General features: G+C 34.9%; 1 protein-coding gene across 1 annotated transcript in view; it reads left to right on the top strand.

Annotated features, from left to right (window-relative positions):
- Positions 1 to 363: 363 nt before the first annotated feature.
- LOC121418593 (hypoxia-inducible factor 1-alpha-like) overlaps positions 364 to 16,299 on the top strand; it is a 56,670-nt gene continuing 40,734 nt past the window's right edge. The window contains exons 1-2 of the mRNA XM_041612542.1: positions 364 to 654; positions 15,927 to 16,114. Coding sequence (XP_041468476.1) covers positions 626 to 654; positions 15,927 to 16,114 — 217 coding nt within the window. The 5' untranslated portion in view covers positions 364 to 625. The remainder of the gene's footprint in view (positions 655 to 15,926; positions 16,115 to 16,299) is intronic.

Raw genomic sequence — 16,299 nt, 5'->3', positions numbered from 1 at the left:
GCCTATCCTGGACAGGTGAATGGTCTTTAAAAAAAAAACAAGCACACACCTATGTTACCAATAATGCACATAGCATTTCCATTTATATGAAAGCAGGATAAAAGAGCTATGGTTGATAGATCTGGGCGATACATGGAGAAAAATAAAAGAAACAAACTAGGGTTGGGTGAAACTATGGATAGAAGCTCACCACAGCTCCGGTGCTTGCTCTTTTGTTATTTTTCTGTTGTGATTTTTCGTTTTTGCCAGAATCTACCAGTATAAATGGTTGACGTCATAGCTCTGTGAAGCGGAGCTCTCTCGTTCGTTCGTTCGCTCTGGTTCTCTGCGATCCCATTCGCCAGCAGCGCCACCAGCTGACTTCATTTTAGCGGAAACTTCCCAGAGAAGCGAAAAAACCCATGCTCAATGGTTGCACAATACAGATCCTCGGCAGTGTATCGAGATTGTATTGGTAACTCTATTGAAAGATTAGGCTACGCGATTAACTATTGACTTGTACACCGTTTTGACTGGCAACTCAATCATCAATACAAAACGACTGTTGGATTATTACTGTGGAATTATTCACTTGGATATTTAAATTGGAATTGTTGAATACATTCAGATGAAATAGGAACTGATTATGGCGACTGTTCACAGAGAAAAACGAAGGTAATTTTGATTTGGCAGGGAAATGTGCGCATCAAATGATCTGCTTGTGTGGGACTATTTAATACAGTAACACTAACAGGCCTTATCGTCATCCAAGTCACTGGGGACAAACTTGAGACACACCTCAAATATCAGCAATCTTTCAATAGAATCCACGGTTGGAAGATTTTCAAAAGAAATTCATTGTTCGCGATGCGAAACTGTGCGAAGCTTCTCACTGAGCGGGGACTTCCTTCCACCACACGTTTTCCCATTGACACAAAAACAACTGACTCGGACACTTTTTCAAACGACAAAAATAGTCTTTTTCTTTTCTCTCCTGTGGCGGTATATTCTTCCTAGTTGATGAAGCAATGATCAAAACAATTAATAAGACAAAATTTATCACACAAAAACACTATATAACTGTCTAAATACTCCTCGTGATCCGAGTCCCCTTCCCGTGTCAAGTTCGTCCAATCTCCCATAGGAGGGGACTTGGATAACGAGGAGTAGTATTAGTCGTTATCCAAGTCCCCTCCTATGGGAAATTGGACGAACTCAACACGGGAAGGGGACTCCGATCACGAGGAGTATTTAGACAGTTAAATAGTGTTTTTAATGTGATTTTCATTGATTTTAATGATTCGTATTATCGAAAATATTCATTAACCATGTCTATTAAACTGTCTAAAAGTGGCAGAGTGGTTTTGAAGAGGAGGGAAATGAGGGGTAGATGAATATCAACGGGTTAATTGCCGTTTTGTATTTTTAGGATAGGGGACTTGGATCACGAGTAATACTACTCCTCGTTATCCAAGTCCCCTCCTATGGGAAATTGGACGAACTTAACACGGGAAGGGGACTTGGATCACGAGGAGTATTTAGACAGTTAAATAGTGTTTTTAATGTGATTTTCATTGATTTTAATGATTTTTATAATCGAAAATATTCATTAATCATGTCTATTAAACTGTCTAAAAGTGGCAGAGTGGTTTTGAAGAGGAGGGAAATGAGGGGTAGATGAATATCAACGGGTTAATTGCCGTTTTGTATTTTTAGGACAGGGGACTTGGATCACGAGTAATAGTACTCCTCGTTATCCAAGTCCCCTCCTATGGGAAATTGGACGAACTTAACACGGGAAGGGGACTCGGATCACGAGGAGTATTTAGACAGTTAAATAGTGTTTTTAATGTGATTTTCATTGATTTTAATGATTCTTATTATCGAAAATATTCATTAATCATGTCTATTAAACTGTCTAAAAGTGGCAGAGTGGTTTTGAAGAGGAGGGAAATGAGGGGTAGATGAATATCAACGGGTTAATTGCCGTTTTGTATTTTTAGGAGAGGGGACTTGGATCACGAGGAGTAGTATATACTGTTTTAATTCAAACTTCTTTAGACAGTTAAATAGTGTCTTTAATGTGATTTTCATTGATTTTAATGATTCTTATTATCGAAAATATTTATTAATCATCTCTAGGAAACTGTCTAAAAGTGGCAGAGTGGTTTTGAAGAGGAGGGAAATGAGGGGTAGATGAATATCAACGGGTTAATTGCCGTTTTGTATTTTTAGGAGAGGGGACTTGGATCACGAGGAGTAGTATATACTGTTTTAATTCAAACTTCTTTAGACAGTTAAATAGTGTCTTTAATGTGATTGATTTTAATGATTCTTATTATCGAAAATATTTATTAATCATCTCTAGGAATCTGTCTAAAAGTGGCAGAGTGGTTTTGAAGAGGAGGGAAATGAGGGGTAGATGAATATCAACGGGTTAATTGCCGTTTTGTATTTTTAGGAGAGGGGACTTGGATCACGAGGAGTAGTATATACTGTTTTAATTCAAACTTCTTTAGACAGTTAAATAGTGTCTTTAATGTGATTGATTTTAATGATTCTTATTATCGAAAATATTTATTAATCATCTCTAGGAAACTGTCTAAAAGTGGCAGAGTGGTTTTGAAGAGGAGGGAAATGAGGGGTAGATGAATATCAACGGGTTAATTGCCGTTTTGTATTTTTAGGAGAGGGGACTTGGATCACGAGGAGTAGTATATACTGTTTTAATTCAAACTTCTTTAGACAGTTAAATAGTGTCTTTAATGTGATTGATTTTAATGATTCTTATTATCGAAAATATTTATTAATCATCTCTAGGAAACTGTCTAAAAGTGGCAGAGTGGTTTTGAAGAGGAGGGAAATGAGGGGTAGATGAATATCAACGGGTTAATTGCCGTTTTGTATTTTTAGGAGAGGGGACTTGGATCACGAGGAGTAGTATATACTGTTTTAATTCGAACTTCTTTAGACAGTTAAATAGTGTCTTTAATGTGATTTTCATTGATTTTAATGATTCTTATTATCGAAAATATTTATTAATCATCTCTAGGAAACTGTCTAAAAGTGGCAGAGTGGTTTTGAAGAGGAGGGAAATGAGGGGTAGATGAATATCAACGGGTTAATTGCCGTTTTGTATTTTTAGGAGAGGGGACTTGGATCACGAGGAGTAGTATACTGTTTTAATTCAAACTTCTTTAGACAGTTAAATAGTGTCTTTAATGTGATTTTCATTGATTTTAATGATTCTTATTATCGAAAATATTTATTAATCATCTCTAGGAAACTGTCTAAAAGTGGCAGAGTGGTTTTGAAGAGGAGGGAAATGAGGGGTAGATGAATATCAACGGGTTAATTGCCGTTTTGTATTTTTAGGAGAGGGGACTTGGATCACGAGGAGTAATATACTGTTTTAATTCAATTCTATTGATCTTAATAATTTATCATCGAAAATAGGGAACAAGTAACACAGTGGTTTAATTCGGATGAAGGCCTGAATCACGAGGAGTAATAGACCGACATTTTTTTTACGTACCTTACGAAATAAAGCAATGGAGACAGTTAAGAGAGAGATATGCATTTTGATTTATTTAGTAAAAACGTGATACACGAAATAAAGCATAATCTTGACAAACATATCATGAGATTTATTCATAGCATAATTAAAAAGTACGACGAAATAAAGCCTATATATACTGAAAAGAAGTAGATGCAATTTTGATTTATTTAGTAAATTAGGGATAAACGAAATAAAGCAATGTCTGCAGAAGAGGGATATATACTCGGGACCGATTTATTTAGTAAAAATGTAAACGAAATAAAGCAAATTTCATAGTGTGGGAAACATAAGAAGATGAATATAATCCTGATTTATGTATATGAAAAGTACTAATTTACGAAATAAAGCAATGGAGATTGAAAAGATGATTCAATCATGATTTATTTAGTAAATTAGGAATCAACGAAATAAAGCAATTGAGACTGTTCGAGGGATATAGGGGCCGATTTATTTAGTAAAAATGTAAACGAAATAAAGCAAATTTCATAGTGTGGGAAACACAAAAAGATGAATATAATCATGATTTATTTATATGAAAAGTACTAATTTACTAACTAAAGCAATAGAGATTGAAAAGAAGTATATAGATGCAATTCGATCTGATTCATAACGCCAATAAAGTGAAGATAGACCAAAGATTGTAGAGCTCGCGTACGCGGCGCTCTACAATCTTTGGTGGAGACTGAAAAGAGACAAGTCACACACAACTACGATGGAGGTTGGTAGAACAGGTAGGACATGTTTTACGTTGTGAAAAATTGTCCGTGGATCCGAGTCACCGGGGACTTGGATCACGATAATACCGTAACACTAACATGACTAAAGACAAAGTTAAACTTAATAAACTTCAGTTAGACTCCATCTGATTTATTTTACTTCGATTTCGACTGTAATAAGTTAGTAGAGTCTAGACTAGATCTATATAATGGATTATCTTAGAACCATTATTAGGTAATGACAATGACATGTTTGAGAACTTTGGCCTACATATTTAGATCTAGGCTATCTAATTTTATTGCCTTTCATAAGTTTCAACTTTATTGATCATGATCATGTTGTTAATTAGACAGGAATACCCGTCGTTTCTGGGTTTTTTCTACCTTTGAGTTCCTAACACCAAGTGTCTACTGAGGAGACTACTAGTACTAGGGCGTGAAACAGGCCCTAAACGAACAACAATTCTGGGGATTTATTTAACAATTTCTGACATTTTATTCATCAGTGAGCCAACGCAGTTCAACGGAACAACTAAAATACAGAGACTGAAGCTTTTGGTCTAGTTCAGTTGTTAATTGGCCTCAAATTTAGAAATGACTGCAAATGCAATGCTCACTGTCTGGCCTTCAATTTTTTTTTGTCCTTTCCCCCAGTACTTATGCTGTGAATTGTGTGATATGAGAATGTGCTGGGTTGTATAGAACATAGCCAGGAGGCTCCTAGAGAGTAAAAATCAGGATTTACTAATGTATGCTTACTCTCCATGGAGCCAGGGATTCCATCCCATTCATCTGTGTGTCCTGCCAAAAAGCCTACAACTTTAGCCCCGAGATTTCTACTTCTAAAAAATGTAGCCGTAAATGTTGAATATGTGATACAACTTCATTTCCGACTTTTCTACGCTATCGATTTTATTTTTAAAGAAAAATTCATTAAAAAAATGAGAAAAATATGAAAAGACGGGGAGACTTGCCCGATGTACAAATATGCCACCATCTGTTTCTCATTGATCTTCGCCATCGTTACGACGTGTGGTAAATGCAGAAAAACTACTAATCAAACAACATGATACACCTTTGTATTGTTTGTGCAACATTTTACTTCCATGGATATTCTCTTTTCTGACATCACTTATAATATAAACCTGAATGTAGAAAGAGTGTCAGTCAATTATCAAACTAATGTGTGTTTCACAAAGCTGTTCGTAAGTTAAGAGCGACTGGTGATCCTTTCTTGTGGTAAATGGTACAGTATGTTCATTGGTGATGGTTATGTGCGTAAGAAAGGTTCACCAGTCGTTCATATAGGGGAATCCAGCCTTGGCCATAAAATGTTGTGTTGGGAAGGAGAAAAATGAATAAAACAGAATTAAGAAAGTTTGAAAGAAATCAAAGCAATAAGAAAGTTATAGCTGCTTTAAAATTGAGATCACTAATACTATGTAGATTTTAAATTGGCATCTGAGTAAGTAGATTATCACAAGGGACAAGGACAACTTTCCCATAGGCCATGTACTTTATTTTCAGAGATTTGTGGTTTTCTCTCAAGTCCCATTCCCCTGGGGCAGTAATTTAGATATAACCCAGGTAGTATAGTGAGTGATTGTATTACCGACCGGCCTTGTATTACCAAACGCGCGCATCATACTATGCGTCAGAAAATAATCAAATGCGCTCAAACCTTTGCAACATCCTTCCAAAGGGAACTTGAATAGAAAAATGATCAAAAACACAATTTCGAAGTCTTTATATCCTCAAAACCATAAAATATGGTCAAAATAGCTCATCAGTGACTTTGTTGTTTTCCCAACTTTTCCCATAGAAAACACACGTTCGGTAATACGATACCTTTTTCAAGTGACCAACGATTTCACTTGCGATGAGAGGTCCGATTGGAAGCTGATGTCGTAAAAATTAAAAACAATTTTGGCAAAATTTCTGCATATTTATATTTTGTAGGTACTTGTGTATTTATGGTGAAAATTTTGTGAATTTTATTGGAATAATGTGTTTGATATTAATTATCAAACTCATGAAAAGTGTTCTATGATACGATCCACTACCATATATTGTTTTTATGTCCTCGTGAAAGAAAAATATAATTTGAAATAAAACTTTCAGGGAAAATGACATTTTAGCCATTATAATGAGAGTGTATGGAAGAGTAGTCCTTGCCTTATATCACTATGACATCCCATTTGTGGCCAATTTGAAGTCTCCATGGGTATAGTAATTACCAATATTACGACTTTAAAAAATTCATAACTTTCTTGGTGTATGTCCAATATTGTTCAAACTTTCACCTATCAACTTGTCTGATTTTTCTTTTCCTTATAAAAACAAGTTTTTATTTGGGTTGGATTCCCCTTTAAAGTCACTCTTAACTTGCGAATGCGAACAGCTTTATGAAAGGTCCCCTGGTATAGCCCACCTTGAAAACCTAATTCTCAGTTCAGGTTTTATAAATAACACAATTATAAAATTACATTTTAAGCAATAGCACACATTTAAAATGAGATAAATATTGCATTTACAGGGCATCTGATCTTTTTGTCTCCTTGGGTTGTGGATTGTAACTTACATGAACATGTAGTATACATTCTTCCATCCATTTTGTAATCAGACAAAAAAGCTCCCTATGTGTGTCAAAGAAGAGCTTTTTGCAGTGCCCCCCTACATGTACCTCTCCTCTTAAAGGGGAAGTTCACCCTGAAGAAAACTTTGTTGTAAAAATAGCAGAAAAAATAGTAAAAAATATCGGTGAAGGTTTGAGGAAAATCCGTTAAAGTGTAAGAAAGTTTTGGATTTGTGACGTCATAAACGAGCAGCTGCCCCATGTGTTACGTAATATAAAATGCATGAATTTCAAATTTTGTATGGTTCCTGATGTCTTAATTTTTTTTCTTTTCATGATCGGGTGTGAAATGATTTGTCTATTGATATACAAAAGGTACAGTGAAAACCATTTTCAATTTTCTGAGAAAATGAAATTTCATTGATTTTTTACCATTCGCTATGTAGGAATGCTGCTCGCATATGACGTCACAAATCAAATAATTGAAATTCTAATAACTTTTTAATTATTTGATGATTTTTTCTCAAACCTTCAGCAATATTTTTTATTATTTTTTCTGCTATTTTTACAATAAACTTTTTGTCAGGGTGAACTTCCCCTTTAAAGGAGAATGAAACCATTGGAACAAGATAGCTTGTGTGAAAACAGAAAAATCAAAGAAACAGATCAACAAAAGTTTGAGAAAAATCAGACAAATACCGGGTAATGAGAAAGTTATGAGTATTTGAATATTGCTATCACTAATTCACTATTGCAAATTGGCAATGTGACAAAGATGTGTGATGTCACTTGTGAACAACTCTCCCCATTACTTTAGTATATATTTCACTTGAATTGCCTCTTTTATCACATCTATCCATAAATCATGTGTTCTTTCTACATGAGGGCATGTACTACATGTACATATTTTTTAAGAATACATCAAGGAGTTTGTATCATCATAAGAAAAAGCAAAAAGAGACATTTTGAGGGTATTTTATAGTTCACCAAAGGGAAAGTTGTTCATCAGTGACATCACACTTCCTTGTCGCATTGCCAATGGGAGGATCTCCATAGCATTAGTGATTGCAATTTTCAAATGCTCATAACTTTCTCACTATTTGTCCGATTTTTCTCAAACTTTCTTTATTCTTATCCTTTAATTTTTCTGTTTCTACACAAGCCTATTTGTTCCAAAGGTTTCATTCCCCTTTAAAGGTTTTAGGAGAGCTCTTTATTGCTCCCCTCATAATAAAACTGAGTCCTTGGACCAGTAAAAAATAAAATTTTGGTGTAGAATGTTGTTTACAGGGTACTTTAATAACAAGTACATGTACACACCTTCTCCACTTCTCTGACCTACTTTTGAGGTCATCAAATACAATTACAACATGTACTTGCATATTAAGTGGTCATCCTTCTAGTACATGTAGATGGGATAAGATTGAATGGATCCATAGCTTCCGCTGGTCCAGATTATATTGTTCCTGAGGGAAAAATACCATAGTAAAGCTATACAAAACATAACCTCAAACCAGCTATAACCCTAAACATTATATTCATGGATGTTCTGAACTCAATCACAACTACAGTTTACAAATATACCAAGTTTGAGATATTTAAAGGAGAAGGAAACCATTGGAACAAGAGCTCTTGTGTGAAAACAGAAAAATCAAAGAAACAGAGCAACGAAAGTTTGAGAAAAATCGGACGAGTGATGAGAAAGTTATAAGCATTTGAATATTGCGATCACTAATGCTATGGGGATAGCAAATTGGCAATGTGACAAAGATGTGTGATATCACTCGTGAACAACTCTCCCCATTACTTTAGTACATGTATATATTTCACTTGAATTGCCTCTTTTATCACATCTATCCATACATGTAGATCATCTTTCTACATGAGGGCATGTAATACATATTTTTTAAGAATACATCATGGATAAAGAGTTTGTATCATCATAAGAAAAAGCAAAAAGAGACATTTTGAGGGTATTTTATAGTCCACCAAAGGGAAAGTTGTTCATCAGTGACATCACACATCCTTGTCGCATTGCCAATGGGAGGATCTCCATAGCATTAGTGATTGCAATATTCAAATGCTCATAACTTTCTCATTATTTGTCCGATTTTTCTCAAACTTTCTTTATCCTTTTTCTTTGATTTTTCTGTTTCTACACAAGTCTATTTGTTCCAAAGGTTTCATTCCCCTTTAATCTGAGATTGTTAAACTATTTTTCCTGAGGGGAGAAGCCCCGAGGGACACAATAATTGCCTGACCAACTGAGGATGAATACTTCCACTATACTTTCGAAAAAACGTCCGGATATTTGTTTGATTTCCCTTCCATATTAAAGTTTGAACGAAAAATATTGGTAACCTATTCCTAATTGACCCATCTTCACATGATATGGATAAAATCTAAATCAGCTTTATAGTTGACCATGCAAAATTGTCTCATCATCTGAGCTATCTGGTTCCTGAATAAGAGACTGCGCATGGTTGCTGCACCAGCTGCCAAGCATCACTCGGAGTGCACCGTCTGTGCACGATGGTTTGGTGTTGTGCGGTGCCTGTGTGCTCTTCTGATTCCTTTTAGCGGTTAAGGTTGTGAGTTTACTATGCTGAACTAAAATCAAGCAGCCTGATTCTTTTGATGATGGTCATCATTAATTCTATGTTCAGCATACAGATCATTATAAACAAGCAAGATACGATTTCACAATTGACATTTAGTTATCAGATACACTGTAGTTTGACTTTGTGGTTCAGTTTTTATAGCATTGCAGTTTTACTTGTGCTGAACTGCTGATTGCACAGCGCTGGGCTCAGCGGAATCCTTCAACCGAATGAAGCGTCTGCGCCGTCGCATCACTAGACTTGCCCGATAGAGGCAGCCCGTCTTGCTCCGTGCTCGAGTGATTGCTTGGATGCAAAATATTTTTTAAAAACTATTCTACTCTGACGTCACAAACTATTTTAATTTTCGATGAATTTCATTTTTCTGATGAAATTATGATTAGTCACATGAAGCGCTCTCGACCAATCAAATAGCAACATTTTTTTCAGTAAGGGATATAATACATCATACTTAGTTATCTAGAACTCACACTCCAACCTTGGACAATACTAATAAGTACCAGGCTAACTGTATATGTATGCCAACTTGCAAAAAAGGTTACAGTAGTACCAAAGCAATTTGTGCAAGAGTATTTTGATTGTAGGCCTATTACATGTAAAATAAAGAGTGAAAAAAATATGTCATTTCATGACTTTGGTTGATTACTGTATTTTTTTATATCTAGACTACTTTTTAATTCTATATTTTCTTTCCTTCCTTGATAATATTTAAGTACCGGGTAATAATTTATCTGAAATTTTTTTTTTCTTTTTAAATAGCTCTTTGAAACTTTTTTCTTTTAATCTTTTTTAATTTATATTGCTTTTTTATACATGTAGCAATGTACAGTAGTATAAAATTGATTTTAGGCAGTTGGTTTACATCCGGGACATACATTTAATGTACATGTTTAAATGTACATGTACAGTATAGTACATGGCTTAATAGTTTGCCAGTTTGAGCCAAAGAATGCGCACGTTTTATAATCTTTAAAAATGCAAGCCAGACTTATATGTACGCCTGATACATTTTTAGGTGGCTGACTTTATAATACAATGTAATTGCTTTAAGAAAATACTTTGTCAAAAAATGCAATTGAATATTGAAGATGGTTAAGTAGTTTTTGAGTAAAATAATGTACTGAGTAAATATGGTACTACATTTCTGGCTGTAAGTATCCAATTGAATAACAGCCCTGCACAATGTACAGTACTTTTGGCAGTTTGCAATAGTGCCTGTATAAAGGAAATAATTACACAGACCTATGGTGGAGACAAACCAGTGGCCCAGTTTCTGTACGCTTACAAATGTACATAGTTTACCCATGTGTATTCAGTGTTTACAATTTTAGACTGGAGAAGTTGAGATACAATCATGGAGGATAATAAAGTACAAACGTATAGGCCTACACTGTGTACATTACATATCTGCATCTGCGAATGTGTGCACATCATCATTCCTGTTGCATCCAGAACCAGTGACCCAATTTCAACACACCCCTTGATGTACATGTAGTATTCCAGGACAGTGATCACTGCGTAAATTAGATACTACTAGTATACATGTACGTACCTACATGTAGAAAACAACTTGTATAGGCCTGCGGCACATGACAGTCTGGGTTAAAGGGCTCAATATCTGCTGTATGTACAGACAATACACAGATTTTGTTTACATGTACATGTAGTGGTGCCTAGTGCATGTGCATGACGATTTCTTGGCATGCTGCATGGTTGCCATACTTGACTGATAATGCCAATGGACTTATTTATTTATTTATTTCAGTTATATTTCAACAGGGTGGTCTCATTTCAAGTCCATTTCTGGACCTGCTCTCCCAGAGAGCCCTGCATTCACATTAAAATATTTACATAAAAAACATAACGAAACATACATACAAAGGTAAAAATGCACATGGCATACACAATATTTCCGCTCAAACTGACATCCATATTAAGATTAAGCATATGTAATATCAAAATACACAATTGCTGATTACAAGAGAAAAAAAAATGAAATATGATTAATAAAGGTCATTTTAACGTGAAAAAAAAAACTGAAACTGAAAAGTTTGCACATACTTTTTGAAACTTTGCAAAGACTTACAGTTTTGAATATTACAGGGTAATTTATTATATCACTTTTTAATAGCCCCTGAAACCGCTAAGGTTTTCATTTCAAAGTCTGATTTACATTTTGGAATAAATAATGGACTGCTTAGAGCATAGTGAGTAGAATATAATACCGGTCTTTTACTAACACATGATTTGAGATATGGTGGTGATAGGTTGTTAATGATTTGAAAAATCAAGATGCATTTCTGATATTTAATTCTTTCCTCTACTGACTGCCATTTCAATTTAATCAATAATATATTTTGGGGCGTAAAATATTCTGCACAGAGAACTAACCGTGCATATCTATTTTGTAATTTTTGCAGCTTTGTTAGATTTTGTTTTGAGGTATTTTCCCATACTGAATTACAATAGTTTAGATGCGATAGTAAAAGAGAATAGTACAATGTGATCAAATTCCTATGGGAAATATAATGACGTATCCGTCGAATGCAGGCAATCGTACTCGATACTTTCTTAACAACTTCCCTTACATGAAGCGATCATGTTAGACATCTGTCTAGTGTTACACCTAGATATTTCATACTTTCAACTGATTCCATTATATTATCATTGTAGTGAATACAAAGATTATTATTTTGAGCTTTTCTTTTAGAACCAAAGCAGAGTATAGTTTTGGTCTTATTTGCATTTAAAAACATTCCATTATATTGTAGCCATTTCACTATACTGGAAAAGTGTTTTTGAAATTGCATTCACAAACTTTATAATCCCTTCCATGATGAAACACTGCTGTGTCATCTGCATATAAGGAAATCTTTGTCTTAGAATGGAGTTGCAAGTTACAAATATCATTTACAAAGAGACAAAAAATTAATGGCCCCAGTATTGATCCTTGCGGAATTCCCGATTTCACAGTTAGAAAATTACTCTTAGTACCAGGGACTCGGTTTTATGATTATGAGGGGAGCAATAAATAGCTCTCCTAGATCTTTTAAGGAGAGCGGTAGAGGAGCACTGCAAAAAGCTCTTCTTCAACATACAAGGGGAGCTTTTTGTCCAATTAACAAAACAGATGGAGGAAATGTATGTACTATAAAGTTACAATCAACAACCAAAGGAAGTATTTGTAATCGTTTTACAATGTTTTGTAATTAGATTGTGTGTTATCAAAACCTGTTTGAGTTAGGTTTTGACTTTGGCTTAAAGTTAAGTCACTGACAATTTTTTTTTCAGGGGCTCCATTTTAAATTTTTTTGTCAAATTTTGGGGGCTACTTTTTGCATTTCGGGGGCTCTTTTTAAATGCTACTTTTTTGTATTTTGAGGAATACCTGTTCACTTATTAATGAATTATTACTTTTTGTTGAATATTGCATGATTTTTAAAGTTATTTTTCATGCTTAGAATCTTGGATGTGGGTGTGTGTGGGTGAGTGCGTGTGTGTGTGACTGTGAGTTGGACTTGGATATAAATGAATTCAATATCTAATTTCTACTCCATCTATTCCAGTACAATACCCTGTACTCAGCCATGTACATGTAATAAAGGCCCACATTCCCTAACTTTTCCTGAAGTTCTTTGAAAACGCAGATCTCCATGAAAATTTCATTTCTATATTGGGGAGTCTAAATTCGGTGAGAATGTATTCATTAAGAACTTAAATATACATAACAATGAAGAAATCATCAAACTTTATAGGCAGTTTTGAATAATATTCATGAAATGTAAACTCTGTCTGAAACAGAAAATCACCATCATTGAGGCCTTTACTGAGTGAATTGTCCCTCAGAGCTCTGGCAGAGACAGAGCTCTAACTGGCTACATGTAGCTAGTAAAAGCGCCAATGCGTGAGCCTGCCGCCAGCCTTTTAAAATAGATGGAGCTTTGTTTGATGATTTATTGTCTGATATAATACCTCATCCCCTAGAAATAGAAAATAAATGATTTTTTAGCTATAATTAATAAATAAGTTAACTTATTTTCAAAGTTAATGAGCCGTTTTGAAAAGCAAAGCCGAATGACAACTCACCAATGCTAGGTTACAAGACTCAGGGATTTATTTCCTGTGTAATTCGAATTATTTAATCACAGAATTGTGATATCTGTAGGGGAAACATGTGCATTCGAAATTGCACATGGTGGTAGTAATAATGGACCCCTATACATGCAACTGTTTCCGGACCGTTGCATTGATTTTTTTTTCCGTACTTGATACCATGTGTATGGAAATACGTGGTACAGAAAAAATAACGCAACGTTGGAATTTGAAACTGCGCTACTCGCTATCTTTAAGGATTATTCATGATTTTGAGTGTTGGATTTTGGATGATTTTTAAATGGTAAGCGGAGCTCGAGCATATTGAGTTGTTATCACTCGGCAATAAGCATGATTTTGGGTGATTTCGAGGGCGACTTTAGGCATTTCCGCGCAGGTCAACGATCTCGAGGCGTGCTATTAATCGCGCTACCTAAAATGGATTAAGGCGCGCATGTAGCACGCGATCGCTCTCGCGCGCCTAAAAATCGAATCCCTGTAGCACCTTGCAAGAATACACATTGTTGCCTATTGGATAGATACATTGTAAGACTCAATTTTAGTTCAACTCCCCCAATACCATACAATAACATTTTCTGTATATCGATGTGGTATAACGTCGAACGCCTTTTTCTGTATTCTCTATGACTTCTGTATTTTGAACACAAGTTTATAAGAATTAAAAAGGAAGAAAATATGAGGGGGGGGGAAGATGTGTACATTGTAATTGGGAGACTTGTACATCTTTGAATTGAGCAAGTTGCACTTTAATTTGATGAATTAGGGAGGGAACTTATTTTACAGAAATGTAGGCCTACATGTACATGTACATGTAGTTTAAGTCTCCAACGCTCAATAGGTTCTGAAATACATGGGATTAAAAAAAACACTGACTTCATTATTTTAATTGACGAGGTATAAAATCTATGTATGAAGATATCACTTTATGGGAAAGAGACAAAAGGAAAAAAAAGAAATTGGAAATGGAAGGAAGGAACCATAATAATAATAATAATAAGGGTATATTTACCCAGGGTATAGCCACTTCAGTTCCGAAAACTGTTCTCCCAGCAGGCCCTGCTACATTTATACCTGGCTAACCTAGGCTACATATTCAGGTGCACACAGCTTTTTGAGGAATTACTTCAATTCGATCCTGCCGGTACCCATTTACCTCACCTGGGTCGAGTGCAGCACGCCATCCCTTTGTAATACATTATACACAAAAAGGAAATAGGAACAAATTATGATAAAAACATGTCCCTGGCTGTAATTATCTCTTATCAATCAGTATCCTTGTTTATTATGAATGGTTTGTATCTGAATCAAATGTCATGCACATTTTATTATCATGCACCGGAGAACATGTACATATGTAAATGTACTTCCCATGAATGCATAGTCCTATCCTCTTGACATGTTGATGTGGAAAAAATTTACATGTACACTGGGTATTATTTTCAGATTTGTTTGTATCATTCTATTGAAAATATAATACTTGACTGTATACAGATTGCAGATCCTAAATGTACAGTACATGCACACACATGGTTTTGGAGAATGGGGGAGTCTAAAATATGCTATATTTCCAACATCATAATCAAATTTCCTTTATAAAACGTGTACCAGTGTCCGGGTGAATATTACATAAATTATTTCCTTATTTTGCAGAGTACACTCAACTCTGTTTTTTTTATAGATTGAGCAGAAATGAATAATCAACTCTACAAATCCCATTACTCCTGTTACAAAAGTTTTATTTATTTATTCATTCATTCCTTTATTTGTTTATTTATATATTTGTTTATTTATTCATTCATTTATTCATCAATTTGTGTGCCTTCAGTGTGGAGGCACACTACAACACCGTGATAGACCACCTACACATGATTGTGTAATTTACCATTTAGCTTTTTCTGCAATGAGTGTATTACATGTTTACAAGTGAAATAGAAATAAAGATAGTTGTACCAGTGGATTTAAATCAATATGATTACAGTATCAATGATAAAGTTTGAATATTTTGCACTATAAAATAATGCAATTCTGAATAGAAGCAAAGAAAAAAAACAAATTTTAAAGGAGTTTTAGTCATATATCATACATGTACATTGTAGATCCAGCAATAAAGAGATGAGTAAAAAGTATTTCCGGTTACATGGACACATGTACATGAAATTTATTCCGAGACCGTGCCAGGATTCACTTAATACCGTGAAGCAGGTTTATAGCTGTTTTGCCATCCTGTGACAGCACCAAGATAAATTTGAAAGCCACCATGAATGCGGTATTTGTATATTGAATTGTTGATGTTCTATAAAGTTTTGCATTTTAACTACTAACATGTATTGTTTTAATGAAAAATTTTGCTGATCTTTTTGTAGAAACTCTGAGAAAAGGAAAGAGAAATCAAGAAATGCAGCTCGGTCACGAAGAGGGAAAGAGACTGAAATATTTTACGAGTTGGCCCACACTCTACCTCTTCCACACAATGCCTGTGCTCAGCTAGATAAAGCGGGTATCATGAGGCTTATACTCAGCTATCTCAAGATTGGAAAAGTGCTTCCCAAAGGTAAGGGAATAACCAGAAAATATTATGTAAATTGTAATGTTAATACTAAGCATTTCCAATTGCAAGTTTGGTTTTAGTGTTGATCCATACAGGGTGTACAAGCCCTGGTCACTTTAATACACTGTACATGTATCTACTGACATCAACCCACATGACCACCATCCTCTTTCTTACTTTGATGCTGT

The sequence above is a fragment of the Lytechinus variegatus genome, chromosome 7, assembly GCF_018143015.1.
Source record: "Lytechinus variegatus isolate NC3 chromosome 7, Lvar_3.0, whole genome shotgun sequence".
Classification (NCBI taxonomy): domain Eukaryota; kingdom Metazoa; phylum Echinodermata; class Echinoidea; order Temnopleuroida; family Toxopneustidae; genus Lytechinus; species Lytechinus variegatus.
The sequence above is the reverse complement of the archived record's forward strand: the minus strand, read 5'-3'. Positions and strand labels throughout refer to the sequence as shown.